The sequence below is a fragment of the Monodelphis domestica genome, chromosome 1 (assembly GCF_027887165.1).
Source record: "Monodelphis domestica isolate mMonDom1 chromosome 1, mMonDom1.pri, whole genome shotgun sequence".
Lineage (NCBI taxonomy): Eukaryota > Metazoa > Chordata > Mammalia > Didelphimorphia > Didelphidae > Monodelphis > Monodelphis domestica.
Genome location: NC_077227.1, coordinates 74,392,893 through 74,408,429, shown reverse-complemented (window position 1 = coordinate 74,408,429; position 15,537 = coordinate 74,392,893). Strand labels below are relative to the sequence as shown.

The 15,537-nt window shown below is 34.9% G+C and overlaps 1 protein-coding gene across 1 annotated transcript in view; it reads right to left on the bottom strand.

Moving 5' to 3' along the window:
- Nucleotides 1-15,537, bottom strand: part of CHAT (choline O-acetyltransferase) — a 100,116-nt gene that overhangs the window by 13,075 nt on the left and 71,504 nt on the right. The window contains exon 10 of the mRNA XM_007478625.3: nt 9,253-9,381. Within this exon, the coding sequence (XP_007478687.2) occupies nt 9,253-9,381 (129 nt within the window). The remainder of the gene's footprint in view (nt 1-9,252; nt 9,382-15,537) is intronic.

Below are 15,537 nucleotides of genomic sequence, written 5' to 3'. Positions count from 1 at the left end.
CTTCTTTTAAAGCATAACTCAGATGTAACCTTTAATGATACTGCTAAATGGTAGTGCCGTCTCCCTTTCACATTTACTTTGTATCTACTTCTCTGTTTACCTATTTTATTTCCTCTGTGTCTGCTGTGAGTATGAATTGAATATGAAATAAGTATATTTTATGCCCTAAAGCCTTGGTGGTAAAGATGTAGCATCCCAGCAGCAGAAGGGGGCTGCTCCATTCCTCCTCTCCACCATGGGTGAGCCCCTTTTTTGGCCTACCCTGCCCCTTTGCCCAGCAACCCAATGAGAGCACTTCCTCCCTCCCGCTATCTGGGGTAATTGACAAGGAGGCGGGGAGTCCCAGGCAGCTTGAAGGTGCAGTTTGGGCACATGATCTCCAAAAGGTTTGCCCAACTGCTGCCCTAAAGTGTGCTGGTAAATGTTTAACAGTTTGCTTTCTCAACAACAAAACTCAGGTACACAAACCCACTTACAAATTTAATCTGTATTATTAACATTTTCTCCAGTTTCTTAAGTCAACAATTAACAAAATAATACATCAAGCCCAGATTTGTAGCATTTGCCAATTTCTGAAGTCCAAACGTGCTCACTGAAAATTTAACAATTGCCTTTTGAGAGTTGGTAGAAACTGACTCTAGCCCACTCCTGTGTATAATCTGTATCACATAATCTAGATCTAGGTTGTTTGGCAGATTATCAGTGTCATTTAGATTTTGAAGAATTGATCACTGTAGGCAGGAGTAATTAGGGAGGAGGGAAATTTTGAAACAGCATATAGAATATTTCATTTGAAAATAACATTTCTGTAAGTATTCACAACATGTTAATAGGATTAAAACATGATTTATGTACCTTAATTAAGAATATGTAATGATATTACATTCAGCATCTATTACTGATTTTTTACAGTGCTAGTAATTCATTCCTAGGGAAAAAATAAAAAATATTCATTATAAAATAAAAGGCTATATTAAAAGTGGAATTGGAGACTTTGCCCTGGAGATTTCCAGAATGTCCATCCTGAGTTTTTCAACCTTTTCCTTTGATTATTGCCTGCTTCATCTGGTCCCCAATTTAAGGAAGGCCCCAGGTGTGCTGCACCCTATTTCCTACTCCCTGACTCCCCCTGACCCCAATTAGCTACCTTGCTGGCTGTCTCATTGGTTATAAAACTAAGATCAAATTTTACTGGGACATTGCTTCTGGAAGGAGTGTATAAGTGTATTTCCCTACTATTCCTTTCACCACCTCTCTAACTTTTCAGGCAAAAGTACTCCTGTTTGAATACCTCATCCCTTAAGTGTAGTCTTCTCTTTTGGGAATGTAAATTCTTTAAGGGCAAGAGCTGTCTTTTGCTTTTGTATCTTTTAGAACTTATAAGGATCAATGCTTGTACAAACTTTTTCATTCATTCACTAGATCAGATTAATGATGTTAAAAGAAAAATTGGAAACCTGACTTTATTTGAGTTTGTCATCATGTAGTTAACATATGACCATGCCTTTGATCAAAACACATGTAAGATTCAGAATCTTAGAATTAAAATTAATTAAAATTAAATTTAAAAGGACCTCAAAAATCATTCAGACTCTCTATAGCTAAAGCTTGAATTCTCTCTATAACAACTCCAGATACTGAAGATCCCTAGTGTCAGAGAATTCTCGTGTTCTGAGGAACCCCACTCTACTTTTGGACAGCACTAATTAATGGAGCATTCTTTATGTTGAGTAGGATTTCATCTCTCTATAACTTAAACCCATTGTTTCTAATCTCTTTGGGCCAAGCAAAACACACATAGTGTTCTTTTTCCATATAGTGATCCCCAGATATTTGAGGATAACAAGTATGACCTCCTTCCCCAAATGTTTTCAATCACTCAAACATTTAAGTGACCAGTGTGTGCCAGGCACTGTTTTAGGGGCTGGGAATACAAAGACTAAAGTGAAGCAATCCCTGCCTCAAGGAGAATCAATTGATTTCCTCCTCTGGGTCCTCAACTCCAGAAAGTGGGTGCTTGTCTTATCTTGTCAGGGCCCAGGCCTCTGAGCTTCTACACTGTGCATTTTCTACTTTGATCTTCAGATCCATTTCTTCCCCACTGGATCCTTAGTCTCCTCACCTGGGCCTGTGACCCAGGATTTGGGTGGGGAAGGATTGGGCTCTCCTGCACTTTCTAGCCATCTTCATGCCATGACCACATAGGAGTCCTCCCATCCCTGATTTTTAGTTTCCTTTTTGTGCTGACTTCTACCATTGGAATTTACATGCCTTTAGGATAAGGGACTTGCTTTATTGTATTTGAATCCAATACTAGTATATACATAATAAGCACTTAATAAATGCTCACTCATTCTCTATCTATCTCTCTTTCTCTCTCTCTCTCTCTCTCTCTCTCTCTCATCATCTGTCTTCTTTTGAGAGAAATAATGTGTTCACATGTAAATATATAAAAAATATACAAAATAAATACAAGGTAATTGATGGAGATGAGAGTACCAGGAACTAAATGTTTGTTCATCACTCTTGTGAAGGATATACTCTGAAAAGATGGAAGTCCTTGTAGGTAGTTTCTTCAGCTGCAACTGTTTGTGGAGGTTATTGTGCCTTCCTCAGATTGCCTGGTTTTTATTTTGTGAATATTTTATGAACTTATTTTGTATATTTTCCCAAGTGTATTTGTCTCTTTCTAGAAATGAGCCTTTTCATAGTTAACTAAGCTAGTTCTTTTATAGGTAACAGGCTGTCATTTCAGCAAGTTTGTACTCAACTCTTTTTTAGCTTGTTAGAACCTATCCTGCACTTATATAACATTTGAGAATTTAGAGTTAGCTCCTTTCCAGGATGAAATTTTAAAACAAAACTTTTTACAGATGATTTTTGCACCCATATTTAGAATTTTTCATTTGTCTCCATTTAATATTTTAAAAATAAGTTTTTAGTGATGCATCTTTATATCATCATAGTCCCCCCCCACTATCTTTTCTACTTCATAAGAGTTTTTCCATATAACAAATAGTATTTTTAGAGACAAAACCCAAAGAGGACAAATCAGCATAATTGAACACTATATCAAAGAAGTCTAAAAACATGTGCAATGTACAATATGGATCTCCAATCTCTGCTATAGGATAGGAAGGGAAAGAAATTGTCTTCTCATTTCTCACCTTTCAAGCCATGCTTGTTATTTATAATATCATAGCATTCATTTTTGTTTTTTTGGGGGGGGTTGTTCTTCCCATTTACATTGTTGTAGACCTTGTGCATATTATTTTCATGGTTTTGCTTGCTTCATTATCCATCAGTTCATGTAGATCTTTTTAATGCTGCTGCTTTATTCTTCATGCTTACTGTTTCTTATAGCATGATAATATTCCATTACATCTTTGTACTACAATTTGTTTAGCCATTCCCCAATCAATGGACATCTAATTTGTTTTCTATTCTTTACTATCAGAAAAAGTTGGGTTATAAATATTTTGGTGTATATTGAGGATTTTATTCTTATCAATTGTCTCCTTGGCATATACATCTAGAAATGGAATGTCTGTATTTCAGGGTATAGGCATTTTAGTTACCTACTTTACTTGCATAATTCCAATTTGATTTCCAAAATGGTAGTATTGTTTCATAGTTCCACCAGTGTGTGAGTATATCTATCTTCCCACAACCCCTCTAACATTGGCTATTATCAATTTTGTTGTTGCAAAACTTCAGTATTGTTTTGCCATGCATTTCTCTTATTATTATTATTTGGATCATACTTTCATATGTTTGCTAATGCTTTGCAATTCCTTGTTCATATCTTTTGGCAACTTATCTATTGGGAAATGGATTTTGTTCAAATAAATGTATATGGATAACATATATATATATACATATATAGCTGTGTATATGTGTGTATCTATATATACATAGCTGTGTATATATATGTGTGCATGTGTGTGTGTTAATTGCTTATATATCTTATATACCAAACCTATATTAAAGAAATATGATACAGAGATTTTTTTCCCTCCTTCAGGTATTTCCCTTCTTATCCTAGGTGTGCTGATTTTGTTTGTGCAGAAGCTTTTCAGTTTTGTGTAATTAAAATTGTTTATTTTATATTTTGCAATTGTATCTATTCTTTGCTAAGAATACATCTCCTATATACCTGTGAAAGGTATATGATCTGTTTCTCTTTTTATAGCATGATTTTTAATATTACCTTTTTAGAATATATTGTGAAATATGGACCAAGCTATTGGTCTAAGCTTAATTTCTACCTTAACAATTTGGCCAACAGTTTTTGTCAAATAGGGAGATTTGTCCAGTGTAATTTATATTTTCTAGTTTATTGAATTCTGGCTTATTGAATTATAGTGTTCCTGATTCTGCCTTCCCTAGGCTATACTATTGGTTTACCTCTATTTTAAAGCTAATACTAGATGGTTTTTGATGACTGTTACTTTGTAATATATAGTCTGAGGTCTAGAAATGCTGTTATTTTCCTATCTTTTAAAAAATAATTTCCTCTAACATTCTAGATCTTTAAATTCCCCCCCCCCCAATTGTCATTGGTAATATAGTAAGGTCTGTAAAGTATTTCTTTGGTAATTTGATAGGTATAGTACTAAAAAGAGTAAACTCACTTTGGTAATATTGTTATTTTTGTTATATTGGCATGGCACAGTAAGCATTGGCTATTCCTCCAGGTGTGTAAGTTGTTCTTTATTTCTTAAAGGGGAATATTGTAAATGAATCCAAATAAGTATTTTGTGTGCTTTGGTAGATTCCCCAGGTATGGTCCATATTTGAGAGTTACTTGGAATAATATTTCTCTTTCTATTATTACCTCTTGGATTTTGTTATTATTATTTAGAAATGCTTTTGGTTTTTGAGGGCTTATTTTGAGGCCTGCCACTGTTAAAACTATGATCTCAAATAATAGTGAGGAGAATGGGCATCCTTGCTCTATTCCCATATTTATTGGTTAAAGTTCTAGTATATTCCCATTACATATGATGCTTGCTTTTAGTTTTAGGCAGATATTTTTTATAGGTAAAAAAGTCCCTCTGTGCCGATCCTTGGTAAGATATTTTTGAAACATGAGAGTTATTTGTCAAAGGCTTTTCCCACAGCCTTTGAGATACTTATGTCGTCTTGGTTCTTAATATGAATATGCTGATTATTTTCCTAATGTTGAACTATCTTTGCATCTCTGGTATAAATCCAGCTGAGTCATAATAAATTATTTCTTGAATAAACAGCTATCATATGGGATTTTGTTTGAATTTTAAGTTAATATTCATTAATCATATTGATCTATAGTTTTCACTCTATGGTTTATACTTCTCTCATTTATGCACTATATTTGTCTTAGGTAGAGTGCTTTCTTCCTCAAATTTCATAAATAATTTGTACAGTTATTGTTACTAATTGTTCTTTGAAAGCTTGATAGAATTCTTCTGTCAATTCGTGAGGAATAAGAGTCTTTTCCTTGATAATTCCTTTTCTGAGATTGGATTATTTAAGATACTTTTGGTTTTCTATTAGTTTGGATATTTTATATTTTTGAAGAGACTCAACTATTTCTTTTGTATTTTCATTTTATTTTGGTTAGCATATAACCATATGATAGGCTCTGACAATTCTTTTTACTTCTTTTGACTTTGTTGTGATTTCATATTTGTAATTGCTGTTTCGTTTATTTGATTTTTTTGTCCTCTTGCTTTTAATAAAATTAAGTGTTTATCAGTTTTCTTCTTAGTATTTTAAAAATGAGCTCCCCCCCCCCACTTGACATTTCTATAGGCTGGGGGTTACTTTGGTACCCAGTTTATCTATTTCACCTCTAATTTTAATTTTGCTATGTCTATTTTTGTTCTTTTTAAAGGTTTGTTGGCTTTCTAATGTTAAAAATGCATATTCAGTTCATTAATCCTCTTTCTCTGTTTTGTTACTATGTTTGTGGGACTATAATTTTTCTCCTGAGGACTACTTTAGCTATGTTCCAGAAATTTTAATATGTTGTTTCATAATTATTTTCTTTTACATAATTAATCATTTGTTTTTCTTTGATTTGTTCTTTGACCAACTCATTAGGATTTCATTGTTAAGTCTCCATTTGGGTCTATATATTTTGATGGTCCTCCTTGAATTAATTGTTATTTTTATTACATTATATATTGTAAAGACTGTATTTAATCTCTGTCTTTTTGCATTTATTTACATTAGCTTTGTAACCTATTAAATAGCACCATTTTGAAAAAGTTCCCTATGGTGTTGAGAAATAAATTTATTCACTATCAATCCTGTTTAGGAGATAATATTTTTTGGTTCCAGTTTCTCCTACAGTTAGGTTAGTTCTATATTTTCTCTTTTTGTTTATCTTTTTGTTAAGCATTCCCAACTGAAAGAGGGACATTGAAATCTCATTAAACTATTTTATTATTGCCAATGTCTTCTTGAACTTCTATTCATTTTTCCTTTATGAATTTAGATGGCAAGTAGTTTAGATCATATAAGCTAGATATTTATTTGCTTTGTTGTTCATGGTTCTTTTCAGCATAATATAATTACTATTTTTGTGAATATTTGTGGTTTTGTAGGTACTTATTTTTGCTTTTTTTGATGAAATAATTGAAATGCCTTATTTTATGAATTTACCTGTACCATAGCAAAATTTGTACCCATTCCTTCATTATTATTATGTGTATGTCTTTACTTTGTAATTTTTTGGGGGGCATATAGCTATAGCCATCTTCAGGAGGGAAATTATATCTTCACAAACATATATTAACAAAAAAGAAAAATATTAAAGAACTTAATGCACATTTTTTAAAATTAGAAATCCAAAAAAAATTTGTGTTTGTGTTTATAATAAGCAATAGATTGTGGGATTTTGTTTTCTTATCCAATTTGCCACTCTTTTATTTTATTGTATTGTTTACTTCATTCACATTTAAAATGAGTAGAATAGTTAGGTTTTCATTTTCTTCCATTTGTCTATAATTTTATTCCAACTTAGGGTTTTTTCACACCTTCTGCTATAAACACAATCCTAAATCCTAGGTTTTTTGTACTAATATTTTATGAAAGAGCTCTATTCCACTGGCTCTCTTTTTTTCATCCTCAAACCTCAATCTTCTCATTTGTTACTTCTTACCAGGGGTGATTGAAATTAGCTTATACCAGCTCACATATAAACATTAACACCTTTAAAATTAGAAAAAAATATAAATCAGGTCTTGATTTGTTGTTTTATTGTATGTCTAGGTTTAAATTGATAGGGAAAATGTTAATTTATAGTAAATGTAAAAGCATATCCTGTTTTTGTGAAGCTAAATATTGTTTAATATTTACTGTAATACCACTATCCCTTTCCTTAGTTTTAGAGCTTTATTTAACTTAGTTCCTTTTCTTTTTTTTTTGCTTTTGTTTAGTTGTTTTCTTCTCCCCCCCCCCTTAGTTGGGTAGTCAAATATGTAGATGTATGCTCACATAGATATATTTGTTTATTTTGTTTGCAAGAACATAATAAGAGAGATCAGTAAAGTGTAATAAAAAGAGCCTTGGTTACAATGTCAGGGGATATGAGCTTGAACTCAAATCTTACTATTTATTGCCTTGTGTCCTTGGTCAAATCACTTAGCCTCTCTGGGCCAACATGATATCTAGGGTATCTTTCATGTCTATGAGCTTTACTGAAATACAAGTATATTAGGTCTATTAAATTTCCCAATTTATCAGTTTAATAACTGGCCAACTGTCAAAAGGGGAATGAAATCAATCCTCTATGATTTGGTTTTTATATGAATCAATGCTTTCTAGTCCTACCTGCTGTACAACTAGGCTGGTTTTTTCATTGCTACTCTGAACATTTCTTGTTTGTTCTTTGTACATGCTTTTCCTCACACTGTACATGCTTTTCCATTATCTGGAATTATCTTTCTTTCCTTTTTACCTATTAAAGCCTAATTCAAGTTTTCTTTACCTCTCCTAATCTGTTTCTCTGAACTACTTTAGTTCTTCGTTGTCTCTGTCATTTATTTTGTTCATAAACCTTAAAACAAAATAATATTATGTTCATAGATTTTATCTTGTACTATACTGTTTCTGCATATATTTTAGTTGTGTCCCTTTAAGTAGATTTAAAGTTTTTATAAGTTATGGTTCTTCTTGTAATGCTAAGCAAAGGAGTGCACACTTAGTAGGCACTTGGTTGGTTGTTGTCTTTCATACCCAAAGAGGTCCAAAGACAAGATAGAAGTCAAGACAACTGGTGATGATTCAGAATGCAGAGGATAACCTTGGCTTTTTCAATGTTCAACCAAGCTCTAAGTGCTCCATGGCCTTTGGAATAAAGTGTTCTCATACACTCATTCCACCTGGGAAAGTCTTCAGATGCCTGGGGTAGACGTCCCCCTTAATTCACTGATGGGTTTAAGACTTCTTGGTTTATCCTAGTTTAGCCTACCTGCTAAAATGGTTTATAGGTGTGGCTGCTGGACATGTTACTGGACATAGTGAGGTGTATGGAGTGTTCAGGGAAGACTAGTAATTTGGGCGTGAGGGTTTGCTGAGTCCTTTTCAGGGCTATTTTCCTCCTTTGGTATCCACTTACCACCCAGCTCTCACCTGTGGCTCCAAGAGGCACTCAGTAAAGACTTATAAAATGAATGAATTTTATCCAGTAACAATTATGTACCCCAACTTTTGGGAAAATGACGTGACTCAGAATTCCACAATAGAGTGGGAATGTATCTTGTAATTTCCATTGAGTCATAAAGTCACAGAATTTTAGAGCTGAAAGGAATTGTAGACATACATAAAGCTGTGAAGTCCTGTTAAAGCCTAATGTGGTTCACTCTCTTTCCTGAGGTGTTATGTTATTCAGTAAATTAAAGCAAATTGGAATAGCTTGGATTCAAATAGCCTATTCAAACTAGTGTTTATAACTCTCATTGAATTCAGTGAATGAAGATCCCCAGGCTTTGCTATGTTCACTCCGATGAAACCTGTTTAAAAAAAAAAACCCTACCATCTTTTGTATTTTATGTAAATGATGGATACTTTAGCAAGCTATTTTCCCAGGTGTTATAACTTGCCTTTGATTTGACTACATTAAAATGAAGAGAACCCAGTGGTGAGAAAGACAATAATAATAATATTTGGGGACTTCCAAAATGCCTCAAATCAAGAGGCTGGAAAAAAAAAAACCAATGAGACTGTACAACAGTCACCCTAAGGAAAACTCAAAGTCCTTACCTTTGAAGTTTCTCTGCTGATGAAGCCAGGTGTCCCTGAATTTCGGGTGAGCATTTCCATCTCAGTCTTCTAGGAGCAGGAAGCTCACTGACAGAATCAGCCCTAACTAGCTTCTTTGAGCTCTCTTTCCTGTAAGTGCGAAGATACAGGTATCTTGAGTTCTAATTTTTAATGAATTGGTTAATAGCTTCCCCTTTGTTTCCCTGTCTTTTGGAATCATCTTATAGTTGTTGCATATATTTACAAGCTCACAGTGGTTTTGCCATTATAAATCTTTTTCAAACTTTTCCTTCCATTTCATAGAAGACATATATAAACAAAGGAATTTATAACCACAAAATTGTGTCCAAAATATTTATGGTGATTTAAACACAATGAACTTGGTTTATATTTTCACCATAAACTTTATAATTGGAGGACTGCCTCATAGGTTTGAAAGAAGCCTGTAGCCAGATCAGAGAATCTTTTTTTTTTTTCTAAGTAAAGGTCACTGACTCATAGGGAATCCCTACAGGTATTCAAAAGGGATTGTGAAATTATTATCTCACAAGTAATCTATTTCCATTTTCAGATGGTTCTAATTGTTAGGAAATTCCTCCTTTTAATGAATGGAAACAAGCCTTTCTCACTCCCACCTATAACTTCTTTTTGACTTTTCACCATTAGTTAATGGCTGATCTACTTATCATATACAACAAGAGATTAAATAGAGCTCCTGATAATAATTTAAAGATGCCAGCCTCTCTACCATTTGTAGATGATATCCCATACCACCCACAACTAGGTTCACACTTAGAGCTTCCACAGTTTGGCTTGTGCTTACTGGCATAGCCTTTTGAATTACTCCTATGGCATGATGACATATAGGGATTATGATCCCTCAATCAGTTGCCAAAGTAATTTTCCCAAATTATAGATCTGACTTAGTCACTCTTCTACTCAATAAACTCCAATGGTTCCTCTATCTCTAGGACCAAGTATATGCTACTCTATTTGGCTTTCAAACCTTTTAAAAGGTGGCCCAAACCTGCCTTCTATTCCAATCCTATATCTCTTCCCACACCTTGCACTTTAAGGAGGCTGCCTTTTTGGCTATTCTTTATGCATGATAATTCCATCTTCTTTCTCTTTGCTTTTGTCCAACTTCTTCCCTGTGGTTATAATGTACTCCCTCTTCACCTTGGCCTATTAGCAGCTCTAGTTTCCTTCAAAATTTTGTGTAAGTGACTTCTACATAAAGCCTTTCTTGATCCCATAGTCAACAGTCTCTACCTTCTAATTTACCCTGTATTTATTTTTCACTTATCTTGTATATGCTTTTTTGGGCATACATGTTATTTCCTCAGAGAGACTATAAGTTCCATGACAGAAAGGACTGTTTACTTTTTGGCTTTAGATCATCAGTGTTCAAAAACCCCAGACCACCAGATTTACTTCTAACCCATTCTTCAAAGTTATCATCTGAGAAAACAACTCCTGTGGAGAAAGGGCCAGCCATCTCTACCAACTGGGTCCTGGAGGGCGAGACAGGAAGCTTTATATATCAGGTAAGTCAAATCACCAATGCTACCTTGATCACTGAGGTAGCTCAGGATTCTGTATTCAGGAGCCTTGGAAATAGGAAGTGCTCCCCAAAACACCAAACTGCAACCCTACAGCCATCTTGGAGGGAAGAAATCATAATGGAGACTGGGCACACCTTCTTTTTCACCAACAGCATCTTTTGCTGACCAGCTGCTTCCAAACAGGCAGATAGACACAAGAATCTTGGGAGTAGCAGCACCTCCTAGACCACCAATCCTGCCATCATCTGGAAAAAAGGCCAGCTATCTCCACTAGCTGCTAACCAGATGTCACATACAGGGCAGTCAAGCCAGCCTAGCTGAAGCACCAACATCCCATGAGGGAAAGACAGGAGACATGTTCCAGGCAAGTTAAACTACCATCACCAAAACCACCATCTTCCCTCAAACTCTGAGGGAAACTGCCCAAGACCCTAAGCCCAAGAGCCTTGGGAAGAGTAATGCTTCCAGCCCAGTGCCCTCATCCACCACCCTGGGCAGCCATTCAGGGATGCAACCTGGCAATTGCTCCTTCAGGAGCTACAGCCACATTTACTGAAGGCCCAGAAAGGAAAGTTCTTGTTCCCAGATCCTTGGCCCTGTCAAATGGTTCAGCATCAGAAACCAATGTGATTTGATTAGTGGAAAAGACATTAAAGAAGAAGCATTACTCTCTCTTCTGCTTTCCTGTACTGTAAAGATCATGGGATTTTTCATTTGATTTGTGGCTGAATGTGTTGTCCTTCCCTTTAGAATGTGAACTTGAGAACACCTTACTTTTCATAAGATGGTTCCTGCTCTCAAGGAACTCATGTTCTCATTTGTATTTGTATCCCCAGGCTTTGTAGTATTTAATAAAAGCTTTTGTTGTTCGTTCATTCATTCATTCATTCATTCAGTGCCTATCTAGCACAGTGCTTGGCTCATGGAAGGTGATTAATAAATGCTTTGTGATTGGTTTGTTATTAAACTTTAAATTCACTTTATCTAATCGTCTAAAACCCACTTTGCCTCTGCTCAGCCAGCCATGCCATGCTGCCTCTTCTGCCGTTTTCACCTCTGATCTGGAACTCAAGCTTCCATTGCTGTGCCTCTGACTAGGCTTTGATTGGTGAGCATAAACTAGGTTTTGTTCGTTTTCAGCTCTGCTTCAATACTTCCTTACTATTTCTTTTTCTTTCCCCCTTCCTAATTCTAGTGCTGGGAATAGTGACTATATCAATATTACCATTTCTGGAAAGAATATGTCTTATGACTCTAATCACCATTTCCTCTGACTTCCTGCCCTATCAGCCCCTCCAGATATTATTTTCTCCTGTTAGAATGTAAGCTCTATAAAGGCAGCAACTTTTTGTTCACTTATAGTGGTTCTTAGTGCAGTTAACTTACATAGGTTGAGTGCTTAATAAATGCTTTTTCATTCATTCATTCATTCCATTAATTCATTCATAGGGGACCACTAATAATAATCCACACTTTGTATAACAACTTAAAGTTTACAAAGTGCTTTCTTCTCAACTTGTGAAATGAATAACATGAGTATTATCACCACATTTACAGATGTGGAAATTGAGGCTCAGAGAGATTGATTTACCTATGGTTACACAGCTTGACAATTTTAGAGACAGATTTTAACCAAAGTGTTCTAACTCTATTTTGCTCATTCTGTGTTCTCTCCACTACACTGATCATTTAAAAGAGAGAAATAGACAATAGGACAAAGAAATAAGACAATAGGACAATAAAGAGGACAGGTAGAGAAATGCAAGGACTGAGACCCTCAGCAAATCACTTAACCATGTTTGCCACAGTTTCCTCATCTGTAACATGAACTGGAGAAGGAAATGGAAAATCATTCCTGTAACTCTGCCAAGAAAACACTAAATGGGGTCATGAAGAGTCATATACCATTGGAATGATTCATCAACAGAAAAGGGAGATAAAGAAACAGAAACAAATGACTATTTCTCAGTGAAAAACAAGAGTAAAGAGATAGGCAAGGAGTAAAATAAACTAAGTTTTAAGACAGAACCAGAGACTACATCGTTGAACACCCTAATTCTTGGAACTGTATGTTCTTATACGCTGTCTGCTCCTCCCACACACTTTGGCTCTAAAAGGAAATTTTCTAGGCAGAGGAATTTAATAAGGAAATCTTCTCAGTCATATGAATGGATAAAGGGAGGTAGAAAAGAAACCAAAAGTGTTGTTCAATTGGCCTCTACCTGCTAGTTTTTCCAAAAAGAAATGCAGTTATGTCTCATGATCAGGAAGAAAGGTAGACCTACAAAGGAATGTTATTATCGAGGACTACCTCATTTTGAACCATCTGGAGGGAGAGATCTTGAAGCTTCTGACTTTCAATTCAGTCCAACTCAGTAAACATTTATTAAGCATTTACTTTGTGAAGATGCACTGGGAATACAACAGCAACAAAAACAAATAGTCTCTGTCTCCAAATAGCTTATATTCTAGGTCCTTAAAGTACTAAAAGGTTGATTTTTAGCCAATATTCTAGGTTAGGAAACAGACTCTTTCAAATACTAACCAACACCATTTAAAAAAGGTACTTGAAACATTTTATAAGTTCTTCCTGAATTCCTCTGAAACCATCTCTTGTCATTTCATATAGCATAATAGTATTCCATTAGTTAATTTATTGCCATCTGTTTCTGATTGATGAATACCTATCCTAAATATAGAGTAACAATAACACATAAAAAAGTAGACAACTTTGAAAGACAATTCTGATCAATGCAGAGAATAGAATGATTCCAGAGGAGTATTGATGAAGAAGATGATGGACTCATTATGTAAATTAAGACATACATTTGTGACCATAGTCAATTTGGAAATTTGGTAGAGGTGTGTGTGTGTGTGTGTGTGTGTGTGTGTGTGTGTTTGTATACTTACACACATATATATTTATAGACATATTTATTTATACATACATATTTTATATATACATGTACATATGCAAATAAAACTTTCGTGACATTATATATGTAATGTTCTAATTACACATATATTGGATTTTAAATGTTTTGTTTTTCTTTTTTTCCTTCTCTTTAGTGGAGGGGAAAGGGAAGAGAAAGAAAATATATGCTTCTTAATTGAAAAACAAAATAAACAGTAAGCATCTTATTTTCTTCAGAAGTATGAATGATAACTTTTTAAATGGTATAAACTCTAGGGAAGACATCTTTAATTAAAAGGAAACTGTCTTTTCTCTGAGGTGACCACCATTAGTGAGTAATCCCAAAAGAAAATTATTTAAAAATAGATCTTGTATTTCAACAGAACCATTGTTTTGAGATACTCTATAATAAAGTAGCATTTCCAGTGCATTTGGGGTAGAGTAATTATAGGTCCATAGATATAATTTTTATTTCCCTCAAGCACATACTCAATAAATTCTTAATGATTTATGGATTGGTAGGAGCATGTTAAGAATCAAATAGTTAATCATTATTTCTCTAGAGAGAAGAGTATAGCTGAGGCATGGGGACTGAGAGAAAGGTAGAAGGAAGAAGAGGTTCTGGCAGGAGGTTGGGGCAGGAAAGGATACCATACTGAGATTTATCCTGCCAACATGTCTACTATAGCATATGCTATCCTACACAAAATTTCTAGAAGGACTTTTAAAGATTTGAGGGAAGCCTTTTATTTGGGAACATTTATGATGCACTACTGTGACTACTTGTTTTACTGATCAGATAACTTTTGAGCAGTCTGGTAACTCTTTTAGGGGCATATGTTTGAAAATTTAAATCTTGTCTTATAGAAATAAAATCTCTAGATAATCATTTTGTGGCCTAGGGTTTGAAAGAGGAGTAGAAATGTTCTGGCTGCATTTGGGGGGGTGGGTCAGAAAGGACTTGGGTATAATGAGGACTAGAATTTAGGACTATGGATCATTAGAAACAGAATTACAGAGCCTTCTAGACTCTTAGAGATGAAATGAACTCCTTAAAAGAAATATGCTTTTTCTTTTATTTCTTTGGGAGAGTTTGAGGAGGATATTTGTGTATTCTATCTTGGACTGTGCCTTTTTTGGTGAAGGAGAGAGTGTTGACAGGTAAGGATTCAGGCACCAGTCTTCTGTGAATCTGAGTTCTCAGAGTACTAGATGGTGGTGGCTATGCCCAATTGGTTGAGTTTTGCCTAATGGCTTTTAAATTAGACTTGCACATAAATATTATAGCTAGGAAAAGAAAAAGGACATGATCCCCAAGAGAGGAATCAAGGGGAAAGTAACTACAGGCTCTGGTTGACAGCTGTCATGAGCTGAAAGCTATGGGACTGACCCTCTTGAGAGGACAGCTGACAGTTAGTCTAGAATAGAGTTTTGAAGATTAGAGTTGCCCAGTTTTGCACTGGGCAGATTATTTTTGGGGACATTCCAAGATTCTTTGTATTTGCTATATTATTTATGAATGAATTCTTTTCCTGTGCATAAACCCTTGCAAAACTTCAGAGTATGAAGCAAAAGGGTAGAAAAGAGAGACGGATAACACCAGCAGGGCATTAAAAAGAACATAAGCCATTTGAGGGTTCCAAAAATAAGCATCAGAGTATATAGCACAGACCACTGAGCTCCTAGTTTCTTAGGGATTAAGTTACTAGTGAAAGTAGTAGCTTCAACAACATATTTCCCTTCCTATCAGTACCACAAAGGTAGAGGTAAGATTCCTTTCTCCATAAGAACCATGCACTCCTATCT